This window comes from Eleutherodactylus coqui, chromosome 1, assembly GCF_035609145.1.
Source record: "Eleutherodactylus coqui strain aEleCoq1 chromosome 1, aEleCoq1.hap1, whole genome shotgun sequence".
Taxonomy (NCBI): domain Eukaryota; kingdom Metazoa; phylum Chordata; class Amphibia; order Anura; family Eleutherodactylidae; genus Eleutherodactylus; species Eleutherodactylus coqui.
Window position 1 is genome coordinate 42,231,055 of NC_089837.1, and position 24,013 is coordinate 42,255,067.

A 24,013-nucleotide genomic window follows, 5' to 3' on the forward strand; every position below is an offset into this window, starting at 1 on the left:
CTGACAACACAATGATAACATCATTACCCAGACCCCTCTAGTGCTGTTACTGTATAATTACCCAGCATTCCCAGCAGTGTCACCTCTCCAGTCAGCAGCTCAGTGATCTTGTTGGTGAGTTCTAGGATCTTCTGCTCATGTATCGGTAAGTGAGGAGGAGCCTCTGTGATGGGGCTCTGGCTCCTGCTCCATCCTCCTGACTCATGGAGATAGCTGTTGGGAGTCACACCGTCACCCAATGTCTTCTTCACCATCGTGTAATCCTGTGTTTGGGGAGAGACACGTAGGGAACTGAATTCTGTATTTACTTTATTCACCTAAAATTATGCTTTTGTGCTAGAAAGTCCCTCTACAATGCTGGCCACGAGGGATCTCCCTTTTTATTAGCTTACTTTTCACTGTCAAATGACTGACAGAAGACAAATGGACTTTAGAACAGGCTTTGGAGGAGAAGGAGGAGTTATTGTGGTCATTGAACTGTATAAAGAGCAGAGGGGTAGGTGGCAAGAGAAACAGAGACTTGCATTGATACTGCCTACAAACTAAGGCCTCGGTCACACGGGCGCATCCACAAATCGCGTGACTGGGGCCGACGATTCGCTGAAAAAGCTGCACCTAGCAGCTCTCAGCTGTCGTTCAATAGCTGAGAGCTGCCTCTGATTGGTCCCTGCGCTCAGCCAATCAGAGGCAGCACTCACTCACCCATTCCTGAATTCATGAATGGGTGAGTGAGAGCTGCCTCTCATTGGTGAGGGCTGTGACCAATCAGAGGCAGCCCATTCAGCAGGCGGAGATTTTAAATCCCCGCCTGCTTAATACTACACAGAGCAGTTCAGGAGAACTGCCGGCCGGACGCGGCTGAACTCCGGCTGCAGGGAAAAGGTGAGTATACTTTTTAATTTTACACATTTTAGGATGGTTTTCAGGGAAGGGCTTATATTTTTAAGCCCTTCCCGACAATTCATCCCGCGCTCGCCGGCAGCCCATTGCTTTCAATGGAGCCGGCTGTATTGCCGGCTCCATTGAATTCAATGGGCGAACATCGTTCTCCTCTGCCACAGCTGTTACAGATGTGGCAGAGGAGAACGATCTTTATAGTATATGTTCTCAATGGGGTCGGCGCTGCTGCCGCCGGCCCCATTGAGCGCATATATAGAACACAGCGATGCGCAGAACGCAGATAGGAGCGTTCTGCGAATCGTTGTGTCCTATAATTGATCGCACATCTGCATAAAAAGCGGACATGTGACCCATCCCATTGGGATGCATTTGATCTATAGATCTGCAGATCGCAAGCGCGTTTGCAGATCGGACCAAAAAACGGTCGTGTGACCGAGGCCTCATAGTAAACTATGGTTTACTGAGTTTAGCTAAAGAAATCATATCTCTTCTGCTCATTCACATTGTAGTGTTCTACATCAAGTAGGAGAATGCCGGATCTGTAAAAAAACTCTCTTTTTTTAAATTCCAAACATATAAAATTACATGTTATTAAAAAATACTATTAAGACTTCTGTCCATGCTTTTAGGCGTTTCAAAGCAGACTGGCTTCTTGATCACTGCTGTGGACGAGGGTTGTTATATAGAGCTGGCATTCTCCTACTTTTTGTTGTATTATAAGCCACTTGACTCATGTCCTGCCTGTGCACTGGGGAGCTTTAGATTAAAACACTCACATTATGTGAAAGTATCGATAGAGAGTGATAATTTTTCTATATGATAAGAGTCCTTTATGATGATTTTATGTCTGCGTCTGTTGCAGAGACTTAGAGATCATAATCTGCAGTTCTCTGTGTACAATCTATAGAACACAGCACACTTAACGTAGCAGCAGGCACCTCCAACCAACACTGAGAATTAGATATACAATCCACAGAGGGCGAAAATGGGAAAATACAGGATTCACATCATAGAATGGCCAAAAAAGAGTGATTCCTCATGTACACACTGCAGATTATTCTGAAAAATCATTTGAAAAGTCAGGTATGCTTTAGATAAGGCTAGGTCATGCCCTCAAAGATTGCAGTATAGTTCTGCAACATCAGAAACTAATGGAAGTGAATGTGGACACATTGTGACTCACAAATTTGGTTTGCACATCATGATTGCATTCTCATCCACTAGTTTGCAATGTCATTTGATTGTTTTCACCTGTTTTGTATCCAAAGTCACTATAGCCCCTAGTCTAAAGATCATTGAAAAGTTTACCTCTCCGGTCAGCAGGTAGATGATCTCCAAGGTGAAGTTTAATATACTTTCGGTAATATCATTGCTGTGCTTCTCCATCTTTGGTGAGTTTTTTGGTAGATGGACTGTTTTGAATCAACTGGATGGTTTGAGCACGGTCGTCATCTTTATGAAAAAAAGACAGACTGTAAATCGTACGATGGACATCAGGTGTGACATACAGAACCTCACTTATTGATTATTGAGAGATCATTCACCACATTAAAGGGTTGCTTTGAAAATGGATATATTTGGCATATCCACAGGATAGACCATAAATGTCAGGTGAGGTTCCATCTGTTGGTGGTATCTCAGTAGTTCCCGTGACGTTTTTGCCATAACTGCGATAAAAGTTAAACACTAGAGAAAAAAATAAATAAAACCAGGATGTGACGCACACATTCAATAGCCACCAACAGATAATGTGTTTCAGAGAAAAACACTCTTCATCAAAAAAAGCTGGATTGTAGCTGCACTGAACACTTAGGATAGCTTTACATGGGCGAATGGGAGTTCCCCATGGATGCAAGAACTTTTCTTGTCAAAACAGTCTCTCATCACTTCGGGGGAAGAAGCGATCATCTGCCGCGGTTGTCAGATACCTCGCCTCTTTTTTTAATAAGAGACATTGCATCATGTGCACCTAGCATGTGGTGCGATGCTGCAGCCAGCCCCATTAAAGACATTGGGCGCTGCAATGCAAGAGCATGAGAATGATAGGTGGGATCAATAGGTATCGCCCCTTCTCTTTCTGTGACACATACGAACTACAAATTTTGAAAAATATAGTATGCAGTGCAATTTCAAGCTGAGCTATATCCTGGATAATACGTTTCACATGAAGTAATTGACTATATGCCGTGTTTCCCTGAAAATAAGACCATGTCTTATATAAATTTTAGCCCAAAGTTAGACACTAGGTCCTATTTTCAGGGAGGTCTTATACTTACCTTGCAGGCTCGGTCCAGGTCCCTCCCGCTGCTCTCCGGCATGGTTCCTGCAGTCCTCAGCAGCTCCTACACTATAATTTCCTGGTTATTGGATTCATAAATACCACCTCCAGGAAGCGATGGCTGTGATTGGTTCTTCAACCGCTGGTCAGCCAATCAATGTAGCGCTTGATGAACCAATCACAGCCACGGCCAGCCAATTCATAAATCCAGCCTCCACAACACGATGGCTGTTGATTGGCTTAGCAGAGGTCAAAGGTAATGTGTTCCTTTTTTAATGCAGTGTAACTACGGCTAATTTTCAGGGTAGGGCTTATATTTCAGGCTTCCCTGAAAATACCACAAAACAAAGTTTTGGGAGAAAAACGTTATGTTGTTGGTGATGGCATTTCTATCATTATATATGTTGGGGGTGTCCCTTTACCCCCACGGTTGGAACAGTGGATATACGCAGTGGAGGCTTGTAGATGCGAAGGCACAAGGTGTTCTGTTGTGCATAACAGTGAAAAAACAGACAGTACTATTAAGGTTTGTAATGATTTTAGGAAGTTTAATGCGGTATCTAAGTTTGATTTTGACTATAATGGAAAGGAACTACACGAACCTGAACAAATCAAGCATAGAGGGTGGGAATATAAAGAACTGTATGCAAGCAATCATGGAAACCATCAACCACAAACTGAAGAACTAAGGGTGCTTTCACATCTGCGCTGGTGATTCTGCTATCTTGCTCCATTCAGGAAGCAAGAGAGGGGAATCCCTGCAGCCGACTGTTCCGTCTCTGGGCAGAACCAAACAACGCCAGGCGGACCACATTGACTATAATGGGGTCTGCCTACTAACCACCCAGCTGTCCAGCTTTTTATTCCGGTATTTTCAGACAGCGTCAGTGATGGAACCTCCGGTCATTATTAGAACCTGGTATCCTGAAGGATAAACTTGAGTGGGCCGTGAATCAGCTGCCAAATTGGGAAGCCCCTAGAATCTATTGCGTACCTGCTATGCTCAAACCCCTGCCAGTCCAGACGCAAACAGAACTCTATCGTAAGATTTGGGAAACCAAATCATGGCCAAAAGATTGAGTACGGTCAATTTTCATGCAGTTTCCCAAAAACGGCGACCCAAGAGAATGCTCAAACTACCACATAATAGCTCAATCCTACTGAACATTATTAAAAAAACACATAACGGCAATAGTGGAACGGGAACTCCCTGACACACAAGCTTGTTTTTGCCAAGGAAAAGGAACAAGAGACCACATTGCAAATCTCTGATGGATCATGGTGTACACTTGCTTTATTGATTACAGCAAAGCCTTCGGCTGCATTAAACATGAGAAGCTGTGGCCATCCCTAAGACTAATGGGAATCCCGGGACAATTCATACAGTCGTTATATCCTTTCCAAGCGGCTACAGTCAGGACCCTAAATGGTAACACGAAATGCTTCAGACTGGGGAAAGGTATGTCAAGGATGCATCTTATACCCTGCATTGGTCAACCTGTATTCAGAGGTCAACTTGTGGAAATGCAATTTAGACAAATCCAACATCGGAGTTAAGATCGGTGGAAGAAACAACAAAAAAACTTAGATCTGCAGATGATACAACCTTGTGGCAGAAGGTCTGGAGGATCTTGAACAACTGATACTATAAGTTAAACTTTTAGTGACGAAGCCTGTTTGCACCTTAAAGACCAATTAGTTTTCAATTTTTTCATCGTTGCATTCTAGGAGCCTAACTTTACATTTTTCCATAGCCATATGAGGGCTTTGTATTTTTTTAATGGCATCATTCTTGAGTACCTTTAATGTATTGTATAACTTTTTAGATATGAGCATTGCAACGAAATGCTGGATGGTCAATGGAATCATCTTCCAAACCAAAGCTTATGGCTGCGCACGTTGGACACTGAAGACCGACCGAAGATTGATACCTTCGAACTTTGGTTCTGGAGGAAACTCCTTGGAATTTCTTGGACCACAAAGAACATGAACAAAACAATCCTAGACCTCATCAAACGAAAGTTGTCATTGGAGGGCAAAATTATGAAACGGACGCTCTCATACTGCAGCCACATAACGTGAGCTAATTCATAAGAAACATCTGTGATATGTGGTTGGTTATGGTAACGGGGGCCCACTCTCTTCTCCTGCAGGTGGCTATTCCCTGGCATCCGCCTGGCAGATTCTGCACAAACGTCCTCCACATGGCGCTATAAATGGGTCTTATGGAATATATTTAATATTCCTATTGATTTGTTCGTGACGCCAGTGCTTTACAGCACAAAATGTAATGAGCGATGAAGATGATGAATAAATCACACCAAGCCAGGGTTTAGTAACATGAACATAATTAATTATTCTTTTTTCCTCTCTCTTTTGTGATGGAGATTATAGCAGTAATTATATTGGTGTAGAGTACAGTCAATCCGCAGCAATTAAACACTTTTACTAAATCCACAAACTGGTGATATCGGTGTATGGGCTTCTTTTTGGTAGCCTTGTAATTGTGCCTAGGTATGGCTTTTTGACTCCTGGTCTCCACATTAATTTGCCACCGTGCAGGAGCTGTTGGACCGTTAGGCCCTAACGGAAATTTGGGACCTTATCTTTCCTGATTGTGAGGGGGGCGCTGCTGAAGGGACGTCCCGACATAAATAGCCTCTCTGGAAATCCTGATAATGGATGGTGTATGGTAAGGGGATTTTGGAGGAACCTATCCTTTTTTGGCAATTGCTTTCTCTACTTTTTCACCAGGGCTCAGAGCCATCACTCGGCTGTAGCAGGCCACAACCCACTGCAGGGTCTAGTGGCTCTCCTGACAGGAATCCGCAGGGCTCCGGACTCTTCCAAAATCCTGACAACAACTTTCACTGCCACTAACCCTCTCCTCACTATCCGACGACTGCGTCCCTCGGACGACACCTACGTGCACGCTCCACTATACTGCTATCTTTCACTATGACAGACTAACAGACTATCACTATTCTCCTGACATTCTCTCCTATACTGACGCTGACTGACAGCTGACTGAACACTCACTATTGTTCCTCTACTCTGCGGCTCCTCCACACGGCATCCACTGCACTCTCAGTATATTGGCTGTACTACTCTCTGTCTATCAACTCATTGACTGACTAACCCTAATTTCTCTCTTTTCACTGGACCCGCTGACCCGACTCCTCTCTCGCTGCTCTCCTCTGACTGGACTAACTGTCCAACTGCCTACACACCTACAAATAACCTCCCATGCGCTGCTCTTTTGTCTCGGCTACTCCAATCACAGGCGTCCACAGTATTGTCACCTCACCGCTTAGCGGCCAATCAGAGCCTATGGCTCACTCCTGCATCTGACCAATCGGGATAGTGTCTGCTGGCAGCCAATGAGATATCGCTGGTTGCCAGGCAGACTATAATTAGTTCTGTAACAGGGCAGATCGACCTGCTGGTTAACCCCTGTTTGCCAGGGATGTTTTGTAAATGCTGCAAACTAGGGAAGATGCTTGGTAGGACCCATTTCTGGGCCATCACACATTATAATGTTTGGAGCGGTCAGTGGCAAAAGAAGACCCGGCCACCAAACAACGCGCTGGCTGAATACTACTAAAGCCGATACCAACATGCAAATGATCAAACTGAAAGAAGACGCACAACACAGAACCGCGTGGAGAGCGCCGATCCGTAAAGTGTCCGAGAGGTGGCCGACTACACGGATACACATAGAACATGTCTGACCTCACCACAAGCAACAAACCCTCCGCCGTCTCTTACCTGCCGGCCGGAGTCACACGCCTGATACAAGACTATAATGTAGCTGTATATGTGTATATTTATCTGCTGGCTGATAACAGAGACAACAGCAGGGACCAGGATCTGCTACACTGCAATAGGACCTGTGATGATGCCACCACCATATGATCAGTATTTAAGGGGCGGAGCTTAGCAGTGAGGAGGAGAAGTGGTGGCTGAAGGACCTGTGATGATGTCACTGTCATGTGATCAGTATATAAGGGGAGGAGCTCAGCAGTGAGAAGTGGCAGATGAAGGCTCTGTGATGCCGGTGATGTGACGGGAGGGATGGAGCTCCTGTGATCTCTGAGGAGGGAGCTGGGACACCTCCTTGGGGAGAGAATATAGCATCCCCTGACCCACTCACCCGCTAGGTGTCTCTCTTTAAAGAGACACAAAACCCCTCCTGACGCACGAGGGTAAAGGACAGTCACCAACTCTTAGTACTAAGCAGAATGATATATGAGGTGGTCACACAGGTGGGAATACCTGACAACAAGCCCCTCACACAGCGACCGGTCATAGGAGGAGGCGGCTTAGTATTATACTTGTACATAGATGAGGCCTCTACAGGGTGTCGGTCACACAGTTACATGTAGGGCACCATGCAGGCTTACAGAGGAGCGGCCCCTCACACAGCGACCGGTCATAGGAGGAGGCGGCTTAGTGTTATACTTGTACATAGATGAGGCCTCTGCAGGGTGTCGGTCACACAGTTACATGTAGGGCACCATGCAAGCTTACAGAGGAGCGGCCCCTCACACAGCGACCGGCCATAGGAGGAGGCGGCTTAGTGTTATACTTGTACATAGATGAGGCCTCTACAGGTTGTCGGTCTCACAGTTACATGTAGGGCACCATGCAGGCTTACAGAGGAGCAGCCCCTCACACAGCGACCAGCCATAGTAGGAGGCGGCTTAGTATTATACTTGTACACAGATGAGGCCTCTACAGGGTGTCGGTCACACAGTTACATGTAGGGCACCATGCAGGCTTACAGAGGAGCGGCCCCTCACACAGCGACCGGTCATAGGAGGAGGCTTAGTATTATACTTGTACATAGATGAGGCCTCTACAGGGTGTCGGTCACACAGTTACATGTAGGGCACCATGCAGGCTTACAGAGGAGCGGCCCCTCACACAGCGACTGGTCATAGGAGGAGGCGGCTTAGTATTATACTTGTACATAGATGAGGCCTCTACAGGGTGTCGGTCACACAGTTACATGTAGCGCACCATGCAGGCTTACAGAGGAGCGGCCCCTCACACAGCGACCGGTCATAGGAGGAGGCGGCTTAGTGTTATACTTGTACATAGATGAGGCCTCTGCAGGGTGTCGGTCACACAGTTACATGTAGGGCACCATGCAGGCTTACCGCCTATTAGTGACCCCCATACTATTACCTCAGGCGGGCTGTGCCGCACCTTCTGTACCCCACAAAGTACTGACACCCCGAGATCCTCCAGCATTCTAAAGCCAAACTGCTTCCTGCAGACATAATAAGTGGGAGATATTAGTGCATACCTGCAGCTGATTTTATACTATGCGGCGCTCCCCCTCACCTCCTCCAAAGGCTTCCCGCTGTCAGCGCTCCCCAGCGGCCTGTAGTGGGATTAACTGACCAACGGTGCCACACCTGACGAAGCCACTGGGAGCTGGGGAGCGCTGACACCGGGAAGCCTTTGCAGGGGTGAGGGGGATCGCCACATGGTATGATCCAATGCTACGTATTTTAACAGGTTTTTTTGGATACAGGAATGCTTTGGAATTTGCCGCAGACATTCAGCATTTATTCCATGAGTAAATATTCTCTACCATCAGCTTGAGGTATGCTGCCATGTGCAGTAGTAATAATGATTCCCACAGTGGCCTCAGTAGTAATAGTGATCCAGTTGTAATAGTGTCCCTTATATTAGCCCTAATAATAATAGTGACTCCCCACAGTGGCCCCAGTAATAATACTGTCCCCTCTATCCACCCCAGTAGTAATAGTGTCCCCTATATTGGTCCCAGTAGTAACAGTGACCTCAGTAGTAAAATTAGTAAGAGTCACTTATATTGGTCCCAAGATCTGCTTTTCCCATGTCATCGTCCAGCGATAACGCAGAATCCACGACCTTTCTGCAATATCATTCAATGGAAGACGTCCGCATGGAATCCACGTAAAAATAGAACACGCAGCGATTTTTCCTCTGTGAGCGGAAAATCACAATTGATTTCCACTAGCATAGAGGAAAGAGCATTTTTAATAGCAAGTTATGGGCAGTGTTCGCTGCGTAATCCAGAGTCGGATGCTCACTCCTGATTCCGCAATGCAAATCCGCCCGTGTACAGGCGGCCTTACCAACCGAATGTAGGACAGCACCATGTAAATGTAAATCTTCAAACCTATTTTTAATAATCTGTACTTCTTCCTCTTGACATCCCTGTCCATAGACTCGTACGGTAGACTTACTGATTGTTAACTTCTGTGGAATGTTATGAGAAAATATCATATTTCAGAAAATTTCACCGGTCTGCTCCAAATTGGTTATAATGAGTAAATTGTGCGAGTTAATATTGAAGTCAGGAACATTCTCCACAAAACTAAAACAATAACACATTCCTAAGATAAAATGTTCAAATTTTATAGCAGAAAGAATATTTTTTTCTATAGAAAAATAGCGTTTTTGAATGTTTTAAGCTTGATGAGACGGATCAGTACATTATCCGATCAAGCTGACATTTTTACACAATTAACATCTTTTTAGTGGTTCCCATCAAATAAATTCGGACAGCGATTTCTTGCGACCACCCTAAATTATTCGGCACCCATGTTTTGCTCAAAACTAGTGCTAAGATCCTTACATTCTTATGCAGTTAGAGTAAACAGCAGTTTTGCAATTTTATTCTGATATTACATTTGTATGAGTGTTGAAGCATGTGTTTCTGTTACTGTACTTGGCACAGCCATGGCTTACATCTACCTTCACTTTAAATTATTTTGTAGAAGTGCTGACTTTGTTTTTTGTTGCAAACGCCGGCCATAATGACACAGACACACTCTGTGGTGGTTAGAACCAGGGCGAAGTCCACTGGGAATAGTTATCAGTAAGCATGGCAAGGAGTGTGGTAGAATTACTGCAAATGAAGAGCCAGAATTCCTACGTGAGGAATGTGTAGATCCAGAAAACTTGGATCAAGTATAGACTCAATTAAGTGACAGAAATGAACAGAAAGTTATAAGGAATGGCTAAAGGGCGCATTTATTCAAAAGGGTAAAAGAAAACCCCGTACCTCTACCTGGTGCAGTACACGTACTGTGTGGTCTGACACCATATATATATATATATATATATATATATATATATATATATATATATATACATATACTTGCTCACGCATTTTTTTCCTATGTGCAAATATGGTGCTAGGCAGCCTCCCCCTCCATGTAGGGAGGATGTGTGAGTGGCTGTCATCAGTAACTTGAACCTGAGCTCCTCCTGATAGCAGTTTGGCTCTTTGCAAGCTGAGGGATATGGTGCATTATCTGCGCCCTCTATGTTGCAGATAATGATAGTAAGTATTTGGCCAATTGTTTTGTGTTTTTTGTTTGATTATATTCTCTTTTAGGCTTTTGTATTCAAATAATTGGGCTAATACTTTTAACCCCTTACCGCTCCAGGACGTATGTTTACGTCCTGGAGCGGCAGGGTATGTATGCAGAGAGGTCGCGGGGCGACCACTCTGCATACAGCGTAGGCGTCAGCTGCTTGCAACCGATCGTGGCTATTAACCCTTTAAATGCCGCTGTCAACTCTAACAGCGGCATTTAAAGCCCCCGAACGCTGTTCGGGGGTCCTGTACAGCCCCCCCTGGTGAGATCGGGAGAGCCATGCAGGTGTCATGGCTGCCGGGGATCTTCTGAAAGGCCCTAGGGCTGCCTTGAGAGACTGCCTATCAAGCCCTCCCCGTGGGGTGGCTTGATAGGCTGCCTGGCAGAATGCAGTATGACGTAACACTATAGCATTACGTCATACTGCAGGAGCGATCAAAGTATCGCATATTGTAAAGAATAAAGAACGCCAGAAATGCACTTTTTCAGTTACCCTGTCTCCCAGAAAAAACGCAATAAAAAACGATCAAAAAGTCATACGTATTCCAAATTGATACTAACATAAACTACGGGACATCCCGCAAAAAATGAGCCCTCGTTAAACTACGTCGACGGAAAAATAAAAAAGCTATTGTGCGCACAAGATGATGGCAGAAAATAATTGAAAAAAAATTAAATGTGTTTGAAAAAAAAAAAAAAAGAGTAGTATAGTAAAAAAAAAATTATACAAGTTTGGTATCGTAGCAATCATACTGACCCATAGAATAAAGTTATCATGTAGTTTTTGTTGCAGTTTGTGAGGCGTAGAAGCAAGACGCACTGAAAGATGGTGGAATGTCTTTTTTTTCATTTCACTCCACTTAGAATTTTTTTTTATTTTTTCAGTACATTATATGGAACATTAAATAGCACCATTGAAAAATACAACTCGTCCCGCAAAAACAAGCCTTCATACAGCGACGTCGATGGATAAATAAAGGAGTTATGATTTTTTTAAGGGCGGGGGAGGAAAAAACGAAAATGGAAAAAAAAAGGGCCGCGTCATGAAGGGGTTAAGCAATAAATCTAAGCAGATAGATAAAGAAAAAGGGGAAGAAACAAATACTAAAGTAAAGTGTATCATGATCATTTCATAGAATTATAGAATTCATTTAGTTAAAATTTACAAAGTTTGGTACGGTGTTAGCCAGTAGAGCAAAATGTGATTGTTCTCAGCAAGAGAAACCAAGTAATCTTGTAGATGTGATAACTTTTAATGGCTAACAAAAATACATGATGTTATAGTGAACTTTCAAACCTACTTTGGGTTCTTCCTCATGCTTATGGAAGATATCTGATGAAAAATGCATTTATATAGGAATACATATGACAAGGCACAGACATGGTGTGATTAATTTGTACTTAAAAAAATACTAGAACAGGATGACCCCTAACACCAATTCAGAGACCATAAAACTTTCACATCCTAATCAGTGAACTAATTAAGTATTTATGACACCTCCTACACCTCTGCTCATCCTGTTCTGGTATTTTTTTAAGAGCAAATTAATCACGTCATGTTTGTGCCTTTTCATATGTATGTATAAATAAATGCATGCTTCTTCGGATCTATTCCATAAGTCTGAGGAAGAACCCTGAGTAGGTTCGAAAGCTCGCTATAACATCACGTATTTTTGTTAGCCATTAAAAGGTCTCATCTCAGCAAGAAAAACCAAGTAATCTTGTAGATAACAATCAGACTATCATTTAGATCACATCGAATATTGCCCTGTGATTTTACAGCTGTGGATTACAGATATGAAAAAGAAAAATGAAGGTAGGCTATTAAAAAAAACTGCTTTATAGAATAAATAGGTTTTCCTAGCAAAAATACTATTGATGACCTATCCTCAGCTTATGTTAACCCCTTCCCTATGCAGCAGCAGTTTTATATTTTTTATCACTGCCTTTCAAGAGGCATAATGTAACGTTTTATTTTTCTGTTGACTTAGGCCTCCCCCTTACACAAGCCCTTTTTTCCGCAATTAATATGTAGTTTTCAGCGCTGCGCTAATCGTGGTATAACTGTCCCATTGTTTTCAATGGAGCCTTTCATACAGTAAAATTGCGGGGCTTTGCCGAATGACAGTAGGAGGGCTGAGTAAGTTATAATTTTTAAGAGGACTATTTAATCTATTATGTAGTGTGCTGAAAAAAATTGAAGTGGAGTGAAATAAAATAAACTGAATTGTGCAATTGTTTTGTTTATTGTAATAGTTCAAACTTTTACAGACGTGACTATAGCAATTACGTTTTAAGAGTTTTATACACGATAAATGGGAAAAGAGGGATTTTTTATATTTTCTTAATTTCGTCAAACTTGAGAATGCAACCATGGGATCACTTATGCAATGCAGTGTAATATTTCTGTATTGCAGTGTATAGTGCCATCAGCACTATCCTATTACACCCCAAGTGCTAATATGGCAGAAATGGGAGCCGTCACTAAGCCCCAGCTGCCATTACAGTCTTCCTTCATATTTCACAGAGTGCAGTAGGTTGACACAATACACTAAATTAAAACAGAAATATGGGGGATTTTTGATCTTTTAGTTTTCTATTTCGATAAATTTGTAAATGTATACTTTACTACCGGTAGTACCAACAAGTAAAATAAACATATATCCTGCACTGTGATCTTTGTAAATATTATGCAAAGTCAAAATTTGTGGTGGGGTGATGGACACAGTGTCAAAAAAAGGCAACAAAAAGTTGTAAGCACCCAAAAATGGTACCACTAAAGGCTATAGCTCATCCCACAACAAACAAGTGCACAGCAATAAGAAAATTAAAGCAATGCTTCAAATTTGGTAACAGGAACCAAGGTTTTTTAATTAGAGATTATTTTTAGTCTTAACAGCAAATTTGGTATTGCCATAATTGGCTGAACTTGCATAATAACATTTATATTTTTGCTGCTCAATAAATGCTGTAAAACCCTGCCCCCCCCACCAAAAACTGAATTTTTCTTACATTCCGCTCAAAAAAGTGAAAAAAAAACTTTTTTCATTACATTATATGGTACATTTTCCCCTTTCTAGAAAAAAATATTGTTTTTCTCTATGTGAATTCTGACAGAGCTTTCAGAATTTCCTCGTAAGACAGTTTACACATTAAAAAAATATATCAAAATAGCTTCTTCTCTAAGTGGCGTCTTTGATGCTCCCTACATTGGTCAAAGGTAGCAAAACCTTTCCCACATTCTGCACATAAATATGTCTTTTTTCCTGTGTGAACCCTCTGATGTTTAACAAGATCTGAGTTATTTCTAAAACTCTTCCCACATTCTGAACATGTGTATGGCTTCTCCCCTGTGTGAATCCTCTGATGTTTACCAAGATCTGTCTTAACTCTAAAACTTTTCCCACATTCTGAACATGTGTATGGCTTCTCCCCTGTGTGAATCCTTAGATGTTTAACAAGATCTGTCTTTAATATAAAACTTTTCCCACATTCTGAACAAGTGTATGGCTTTTCCCCTGTGTGAATCCTCTGATGCTTACTAAGAGCTGATTTTCCTATAAAAGCTTTCCCACATTCTGAACATGTGTATGGCTTCTCTCTTGTGTGAATCTTCTGATGTTTAACAAGATCTGACTTCTCTATAAAGCTCTTCCCACATTCTGAACATGAATATGGCTTCTCCCCTGTGTGAATCCTGTTATGTTTAACAAGACCTGACTTATCTATAAAAGTCTTCCCACATTCTGAACATGTGTATGGCTTCTCCCCTGTGTGAATCCTCTGATGTTTAACCAGATCTGGCTTATCTCTAAAACTTTTCCCACATTCTGAACATGTGTGTGGCTTTTCTCCTGTGTGAATTTTCAAATGTCTAACAATATTTGATTTGTATCTAAAATATTTACCACATACTGAACATGAATAAGGTGTCTCTCCTGTATGGATTCTCTGATGTGTAATAAGTTTTGATTTCTGTGTAAAGCATTTTCCACATTGTGAACATGAAAACGTTTTTTCTCCTGTGTGAATTCTCTCATGATTTACAAGGACTGATTTATGCTTAAAATATTTCCCACATACTGAGCAATAATATGGCTTCTCTCCTGTGTGACATGTTTCATGTGTAATAAGTTTTGATTTCTGTGTAAAGCATTTTCCACATTGTAAACATGAAAATAATTTTTCTCCTGTGTGAATTCTTTCATGATTTACAAGGATTGATTTGTGCTTAAAACATTTCCCACATTCTGAGCATGAATATGGCTTCTCTCCTGTGTGACTTTTTTCATGTGTAACAAGATTTGATTTTCTTGCAAAATTTTTCTCACATTCTGAAATTGAAAATGGTTTCTCTTCTGAATGAATTGGCAGATCTGTGAGTTTGGAATTTCCATATTCTGAACATGGAACTTGCTTCTCCCCTGCATGACTTCTCTCAGGTATAATACAATTTGCTTTATCTGTTAAACATTTCCCATATTCTGAACAGTATGGCTTCTTATCTAAACTGTGATATTCTGGCTGTACATAAAGGGTAGTGAGCTTTTCTCCTGAAAACTGCTGAACGATATCTTCTTCTACGGTATAATTAGGCGATAACATGAAGTTTCCATCAAAGATTTCACTGGGATTATCTGTTAGGATTAAAATGGATTAAATTATATATCTTTATTTTCAAATCACAAAGTAGACAAATTTATAATTAGTTCCATGCACTGTGCGATGCAAGTTGTGCCCGGGTGCAACCCCGCATCACCTACGTAAATACTAACTTAGGCTAGAAACACTTTAGGTTTTTGATGCATTTAGAGCTGCGGGTTGTATTCACTGGAAAAACCCACTATGTTTTTTAGAAAATGTACTAAAAATTAACTTTTATTAAGGATATTTAAAACTGCGGAACCCACTATTACAAACACAGAAACATAAAACATAAAACAAATATAGTGTCGTAAAATACCCAGATGATTATTAAAGGTTTAGACGACAGCTTTTGACCACAGCCAATTTTTGAGGTACAAAAAATTCCCGAATATAGGGATTATAAGGGAATATTTTCTTACAATAATATCACTCCAAGATGGATTGGAGAAGATCTTGTTAGGATGATCCCTATTAAGGTTTCTATTCCCCAGAACATAAATCGGTGCTTCACTATGCTGCAGATATAGCTATGGGGCCGACTTGTACCATTTCAAAGTAGCCGAATCCAATTTGTTTCTTAAAAATTGGAATTCAGCACTACAGATTGTGGTCTTAAAACCAAGGAATGCCCTAGAGTATCTATGTCCTATTGTTACAAGGACCTGCGATACTCCGTAAATCAAAAGATTAGTCTGTCTAAATGCAGTAGTTACTGTTTGTTCACGGACCAAGGGTAAATCAGGCCGTGTGTTTATCACAAACCTCAGTATATAAGTGTACCAGGTACCATGTGACTGATACTCGGTTATTGTAATCCTAAGCTCCTGAATTGATCTAATCGATGCGTTTCCTCAACTACATAGAATTTGTAGTTGATTCATCAGGATTTTTCGAGCTAGATTTTTAAGTTCCTTTATTGATTGGAAACAGAAACTTGTAACTCCTATTATCACACTGTGAGTACTTGATGATTTGGTAATGTGTCCAATAAGGAATCAAGTATTTCACACAGATGAGTGAACTGTATAGATCTGACAATTGTGGATGACCTAGATGTTGTACACCTCATTAATTGGTTGTGTATGAATAAAGTCTGTACACAGCGTAGGAGCAGAGATATTTCTTTACATGCAACCTTAGACGAGGAATCTAATGCTGCTGAGACAGCATTCAGAGCCTCTGATGTTGCTGCTTATCTGCTGGAATTTCAGCTATAATAACTTCAGCAGATAAGGTTGTTAAGGATATGTCTCCCTTAACAATACTGCCTCATTATGCTGTGGATTGACTTGTCAGCTCAACAAATGGTGGTTATTCCACCTGGGGTAATTGATATTATGCCCCAATTTTGCTCTGTGATCGTAAAAGCACAGACCAGAGAATTGGCGTCACTGCTTCGGGTCATAAATAATTGACCAAGAGCTACCATGTGACCACACATACACAGCTGCCAAGATAGTGGCTTTACTGGTTTCAGAAGTGGGCATTCAAACCGATATTATTCGGTGATGAGTTATGGTAAACTTGACAAAAAGTTAAGAGTTCTGGTGAAAGGTCACCGGGAAGGACGGAGAGTGTTCTCTTAACCACGGGATTTAAAAACACAGCCGGTGTTAGAAAAACTAACATTAATTAGACTCAAAATAGGAAATGGGTTTCATAGGTAAACTACATGCTGACTGCGGAATTTCTGCATTAAATTAAAGGTAATATGAAGGCTACAAATTAATAAATGAGTTACTATAAAGACTATATGGTTATATAAAGTTAGATTAATATTAATATATATGTATGCTATATGTTAAAATTTCAAGTAGAACAAGTTGGTTCTTTAACGGGACCTGAAGACAAGAAGGCCTTGATACAAACATGTCTAACTCCATTTTGGATCTCTACTTCTCCTCATTCAGTATTTTATTAATTTTTAAAAAACAACATTGTGGCATGTAACATAAAACACCAAGGTATTCCTGGACCACAGAAATAACATGTTATCTTCAGTTGGCCCATGCCTTGCATCAGCACAGTACACTAAGGAACCTAAAGTGAGAGCTGTAGCCATAACAGGTTTCCAGATTATATGTGTTTTTGGGCATTTTATCATCGCACTTCAATTCCTCCCATGTGAATAAAACCTTAACTATGATCCCGACCATTTAATCCCTCAGAGCTTGCAGTCAATAAGGACCATTATGCCTCTTCAACACGTATTATTCCCATGTAGCTTTAGGGTGGGCTGTGTATATATGTTTTTATTTGTACAACATAATATATATCCTGTATCTTCTTACCTTGTGATATAAAAGGCTGCTCTTTCTCTATCTTGACATCCTTGTACAGATTCTTGCGTTCTTCTAAATACTCCCACTCCTCCATGGAGAAATAGACAGCGACATCCTGACACCTTATAGGAACCTGACAACACAATGATACCGTCATTACCCAGACTCCTCTAGTGCTGTTACTGTATAATTACCCAGCATTCACAGCAGTATCACCTCTCCAGTCAGCAGCTCAGTGATCTTGTTGGTGAGTTCTAGGATCTTCTGCTCATGTATCGGTAAGTGAGGAGGAGCCTCTGTGATGGGGCTCTGGCTCCTGCTCCATCCTACTGACTCATGGAGATGGCTGTTGGGAGTCGTACCGTCACCCGATGTCTTCTTCACCATTGTGTAATCCTGTGTATGGAGAGAGACATGTAGATGACTGAACCCTGTATTCCTCCCTTAGAAGAGGGATAGAGAATGTGATCCCGCTGTATAAAGCTCTGGTGAGACCACATCTGGAATACTTCATGTACGGAAGAACATTGATAAACAATAGAACAAGTCCAAAGATGGTTAAGGATCTGAAATGCAAAACATATCAGGAGAGATAAAATACTTCATCTGTATAGCCCGGCAGAAAGACGGAAAAGGGAGGAGATGATGGAAACCATTATAAATGTTACAGGAAGAAAAAAAGTAAACTCCAAAACAAGTAGGAGCAACCTGAAATTAGAGTGAGTGGAGATCAGAAGCAATGTCACAAAATATTTTCGAAAAGAGTAGTAGATACTGGAAAAAAAAAGTTCCGGCACAAGAGGTTGGAAAGTCAACAATAAGTGACTGTAAACCTGCCTGGGATAAACATATATCTATCTTAGCAGATACATAAAAGATAATAATATAAGGGCAGACTAGATGGACCATGTGCTCCTCCTGCCGTCAGTCTGCATTGTTTCTACATAGATGTCAAACTAGCAGCAAAAATCCAAGTCTCCACCGAACTCTGGTCATGTGATCCTGCTGGTTCCGGGCTGTTGGTTGGTTCTTCCTTATTAAAAGGAGCCTACTTTCCATTCTCATTCCTCCTACAACATTACTATTGGGTCATTGGTTCCCACCATAAAGAACTGACCATATTGGTGGCCGATCTTAAATGGGTTCTGACATTAAAAAAAAAAAAATTTACTCACCTTGCCTGGCTAGGACCAATCGCCAGGCATGTCCCCTCCAGCTGGCATCTTTTTCTGTGGCTTGTAGAAGCAGAGCAGGAGCGGTCAAAATGACCGCTTCCTGCTCCGCACCGTCCATCAGTCACTTCCCAGGTGAACGGACGGGCCACCCACAGCAAGCACGTCACAAGCAGTGCTTGCTGTGCGCGGCCCGTCCGTCCTGGCTGAACTCTGAGATTCTGCGCATGCGCAGTGGACACGCAGCCCGTCCTGACTCCTGTCAGAGGGCACCTCTCCACTGCGCATGCGCGCGATCCCGGAGCGGCACGGCTTGTGGAGGAAGAAGAGGAAGAACAGCACCTGCCGGGAGATGACCCCCCCCCCCCCCCCCGATGTCAACAACAACAGGAGACAAGGTAAGTATCATGTTTTTATGCTTTAACAGCCATTAATCATGGGTTCCCTGTGTCCTATAGGCAGACCAGGGAACAATGGCTGCTAACGCATAAAAACATTATTCATGTCAGAACCCCTTTAACATTGTCTGCTGTTCAGTTCTTTAGTTTCCCTTCACTTGGAAGGTCCGTGCCCGCCCGGTGACCCCGCGTACCTGTGAGTGTAGATGGCCTTTTGTACTGTGGATGTTCCGGCTGGCAAGCTATTGGACATGCGCAGTACAGATTCTCCCGCACAGTCGCTAGGCAATGATGTGGATCCCGTAACCCTTCTGCAAAGTTCATTGCGGAAGGCCTGCGGGATGGATGACTTCCATTGACTTCAATGGTAGCCTGCTGTGCATAGCACGTACTAAAATACAACATGCAATGATTTTCCCACGCGAGCGTAAAATAGCAATTGATTTCTGCTCATGGACAGGAAATAGCATTTTTTCATAACATGTAAAGGGCAAGTATTTGCTGCGGAACCTGGAGGCGGATGCCAGCCCCGGATTTTGCAATGCAAATCTGCCCATGTGTATCTGGCCTTAGATTAAAACAATCACATCATGTGAAAACAGTGTAGGAGAGCAGTAATTTCTCTATATCATAGTGTTCTACAGGATGATTTTATGTCTGTGTCTGTTGTAGAGACTTAGAGAGCAGAATCTGCAGTTCTCTGTGTACAATCTATAGAACACAGTACATATAACATAGCAGGAGGCACGTAGATATCCACAAAGGGGGAAATAATACAGGATTCAAGTCATACAATGGCCATAAATAGTGATTCCTCATACTCACACTGCAGATTATTCTGAAAAATCATTTGAAAAGTTAGGTAAGCTATAAATGAGGCTAAGGCTTTGACCGAAAAAAGGTCATGGCATCAGAGATTGCAGTTAGCCCTGCAACATCACAAAGTAATGGAAGTGAATGTGGTCACATTGTGGCTCACAGGTTTTTGCAACCTGATAATTGCAAGAAATCTATTAAGTTTGGTTTGTGAGGCACATGATTGCACTCTCATCCGATAGGCCCAATGCCCACAGGTGGGTTTGATTTGCAGAACCTGCACGGGAGATTTGCAAATCAAGCCACCCATGGGGATACATAGGCGCCCGCATAGCAGGCTTAAAGCATGTAGCATGCTCCATTTTCCTGCGTATCCCACACAGACAGTTTCCAGTGAAGTAAATGAAAGCCGTTCGAACCTTGGTACACCCACAGCTGTCACTGTGGATGTGCCGTGGATCCACGGGAAAGAGGAGATTTGATTTGGCACACCCGGACACATCCGCCATGTTAAAGAAAGAAGATCTGACCTGCACGGAGGAGGCTGGCACTGGATCCAGACAGGTAAGAAATTGTTTTCTTCTCTGCATGTCCGTGGGAACACAGGGATTCTACTGCGAGATTTAGCAGTGAAATCCCTGCATGCAAGCTGACATGAGGCCTTAGTTTGCAATGTCATTTGACTGTTTTGACCTGTTTAGCAGCCAAAGATATTAGAAACAGAAAAGTTTACCTCTCCGGTCAGCAGGTAGATGATCTCCAAGGTGAAGTTTAATATCCTCTTGGTAATCTCATTGCTGGCCTTCTCCATCCTCGGTGGGTCATTCATGAGGACCATTTTGGATGAGGACATGAGAGAACTGGACGAACTGGAGGGTTCTAGTGCTGCCGGCCCTTTATGAGAGAAGGAGAGACTCTAAATCATACGGGGACATCATCATGTGTGATATACAGAACCTCACTTACTGAGCATTGAGAGACGCAGGTTCTCAGAGCCGTCACCACATGTATACGGGTATGTTCACACAGATGGCAGATTTTTGCAGTGGAAATTGACATTGAAATCTGCACCCATTATAATCAGTGGGAATCTGTGCTATAATTCATATTATACAGATTTTTCCCACATGCAGATTTGAAATCCCCGTGCAGAAAAAAAAACATGGACTCCATGCAATTTACATGCCGAGAATGAGACATGCAGATTTTCAGAAATCCACAGTTCGCGGTATTCATGTGGAAAAATCAATGCTGAATTCTGCAATCTGAACACCCTTAACCCCTTAACACTACATGATGTACAGTTACGTCCCGCACATTCGGGATATGTATGAAAGGATATTCTTTTGGTAACTCCATTCCTGTCCTTGTCCATTTTTGGTAGTTCTTTCGATAGAAGGACCATGTTGGAGGATAATGTGAGATCATTGGATCAACTGGATGGTTTTTAGCACTAACATCATCTTTATGTAAAGAAAAAACTCTGAATCATACAGGGGACATCATCATGTGTGATATACAGCCTTGGCCTGAACTGTGTTATATATGCTGGTTTAAATAAGAGAAAATTCAGGGCATGCCCTAATTGTGAGATTCGTCCCACACTATTGAACATGTTCGCCACATCCTAGTTTTCTTGCTTTTATCCATCCTCTGATTCACCACGCTCACTCACTTATAGTGTAACCATTACCCAGATCCACGGCACAGATTGTACTATTCTTGGCGACTCTGTTCGCTAGAGTCATCAAACTTGCACTGTTTGCCGGGAACCGAACAGCATCAGATGGACCTTATTGACTAGAATGCGGTCCACCCGCTCTCCACCTAGCTGCCCGGCTTTTTTTTTTTGTATCTTCAGCCACATCTATGATGGGAGGTCCAACTGGAGGTTCTAATGCAGATGTAAAATCAGCCTAACAGAATTAGAACCTGATATCCTGGAGGATAAAGTGGAGTGGGCCGTGAATCAGCTACCAAATCATATATCCCATGGAATCGATTGCATACCCCCTGACCTCCCCAATCCCCTGCCAGTCCAGATGCTGACAGCACTCTGTCGCAAGATATGGGAAACCAAATTGTGTCAAAAGATTGGGTATGGACAGTTTTCGTACCCAAAATAATAGCCTTAACATCTCATGCAAGCAAAATCCTACTGAAGATTATACAAGAACGCATGACAGCGACAGTGGAATGGAAACTCCCTGACACACAAGCCGGGGTTCACCAAGAAAGAGGGACAAGAGACCAAATTGTAAATCTCTAATGGATCGCGGGGTACATATGCTTTATCCATTACAGCAAAGCCTTTGCTTGCATTGAACATGAAAAGCTGTGGCCATGCCGAAGACAAATGGGAGTCCCAGGACATCTGTTGTTATATGTGAACCAAGAGGTTGCAGTCAGGACCTCCAATGGTAACACAAAATGGTTCAGAATCGAGAAAGGCGTACACCAAGGATACATTGTTCAACCTGTATGCAGATGCGATCTAGAGGCAATGTAATTTAGACTAATCCAACATTGTAGTCAGTACAAGATCAACTACAAAATCGCCTACAAGATCGGTGCAAGAAACATTAACAATCTCAGATCTGCAGATGATACAACCTTGTGGCAGAAAGTCAGGAGGATCTTGAATAACTGATACTAAAAGTTAACCCCTTAGTAACAAAACCTGTTTGCACCTTAATGACCATTTGATTTTTCTTTTTTTTTCCTTTAATGCATTATAGGAGCCATAACTTTTTAATTTTTCCTTCAGCGGAGTTCTATAGGTGTGGACACACTAAAAACGCTTACTGTTGCCCTCATCCACTCATTGCTGATTGGCCTCCCCTGCATCAGACTCTACCCTCTCCAATCTATCCTAAATGCGCCAGCCAGGCTCATCTTCCTGTCCAGCCGCTACTTGGACGCCTCTGCCATGTGCCGGTCACTGCACTGGCTCCCCTTAAATACAGAATTCAATTTAAACTCACTACCTTGATCATGACAACAGCCGGTAACGGTACAAGAAAAAAAATCTAAATCAACAATGAATGTTATGTATGGATAAGATCTGAAAAAACAAAGACATAAGCATTGTAACAAAATGCCGGATGGTCAACGCAATCATCTTCCCAATCACAACTTATAGCTGCGCCCGTTGGACACTGAAGAAAATGGGAGGAAGATTGATGCCTTTGCACTCTGATGCTGGAGGAAACTCCAACGAACACCCTGGACCGCCATGATCATGAACAAAGCTGTCCTAGATCGCACCAAACCAAAGTTGTCATTGGAGGGCAAAATAATGAAACAGAGACTCTCGCACTCCGGCCACATAACGTGAGCTAATTCATGAGGATCAGGGATGATGCTTGGAGTGGTCAGCGGAAAAAGAAGACCCGGGCACCAAACAATGTGCTGGATTAAAGCCGACACCAACATGATGGAACTGAAAGAAGCCGCACAACACAGAACCGCGTGGAGAGCGCCGATCCGTAAAGTGTCTGAGAGGTGGCCGACTACACGGATACAGATAGAACATGTCTGACGTCACCACAAGCAACAAACCCTTCGCCGTCTCTTACCTGCCGGCCGGAGTCACACGCAGAGGCCTGATACAAAACTATAATGTAGGTGATATCAGTCACCACTGTATATGTGTATATATGTATATATATCCTCTGGCTGATAACAGAGGGAACAGAAGCAGCTGCTACACTGCAATAGGACCTGCGATGATGTCATCACCATGTGGACAGTATATAAGGGGCGGAGCTCAGCAGGGGGAGAAGTGGTGGCTGAAGGACCTGTGATGATGTCACAGTCATGTGATCAGTATATAAGGGGCGGAGCTCAGCAGTGAGAAGTGGCAGATGAAGGCTCTGTGACGCCGGTGATGTGACGGGAGGGACGGAGCTCCTGTGATCTGTGAGGAGGGTGAAGGACAGACACCAACTGTTAGTACTAAGCAGAATGATATATGAGGAGGTCACACAGGTGGGAATTCCTGACAACAAGCCCCTCACACAGCGACCGGTCATAGGAGGAGGCGGCTTAGTGTTATACTTGTACATAGATGAGACCTCTACAGGGTGTTGGTCACACAGTTACATGTAGGGCACCATGCAGGCTTACAGAGGAGCGG

General features: G+C 42.6%; 1 protein-coding gene across 1 annotated transcript; it reads right to left on the bottom strand.

Annotated features, from left to right (window-relative positions):
* Positions 1-23: 23 nt before the first annotated feature.
* Positions 24-23,562, bottom strand: LOC136614276 (oocyte zinc finger protein XlCOF29-like). Its single transcript, XM_066594107.1, has 3 exons — positions 23,454-23,562; positions 20,609-20,769; positions 24-263 (listed from the first exon to the last, which is right to left on the bottom strand). The coding sequence occupies exons 2-3, from the start codon at positions 20,726-20,728 to the stop codon at positions 24-26; spliced, it is 360 nt and encodes a 119-aa protein (XP_066450204.1). The 5' UTR covers positions 20,729-20,769; positions 23,454-23,562.
* Between the last annotated feature and the right edge of the window lie 451 nt (positions 23,563-24,013).

Excerpts from the sequence above, each read along its gene's own strand:
- LOC136614276 (XM_066594107.1), bottom strand. The coding sequence starts at position 20,728 with ATGTCCTCATCCAAAATGGTCCTCATGAATGACCCACCGAGGATGGAG. Across the intron at positions 264-20,608 it reads TCTACCTGCTGACCGGAGAG|GATTACACGATGGTGAAGAA; the intron begins GTAAACTTTTCT and ends CCCCAAACACAG.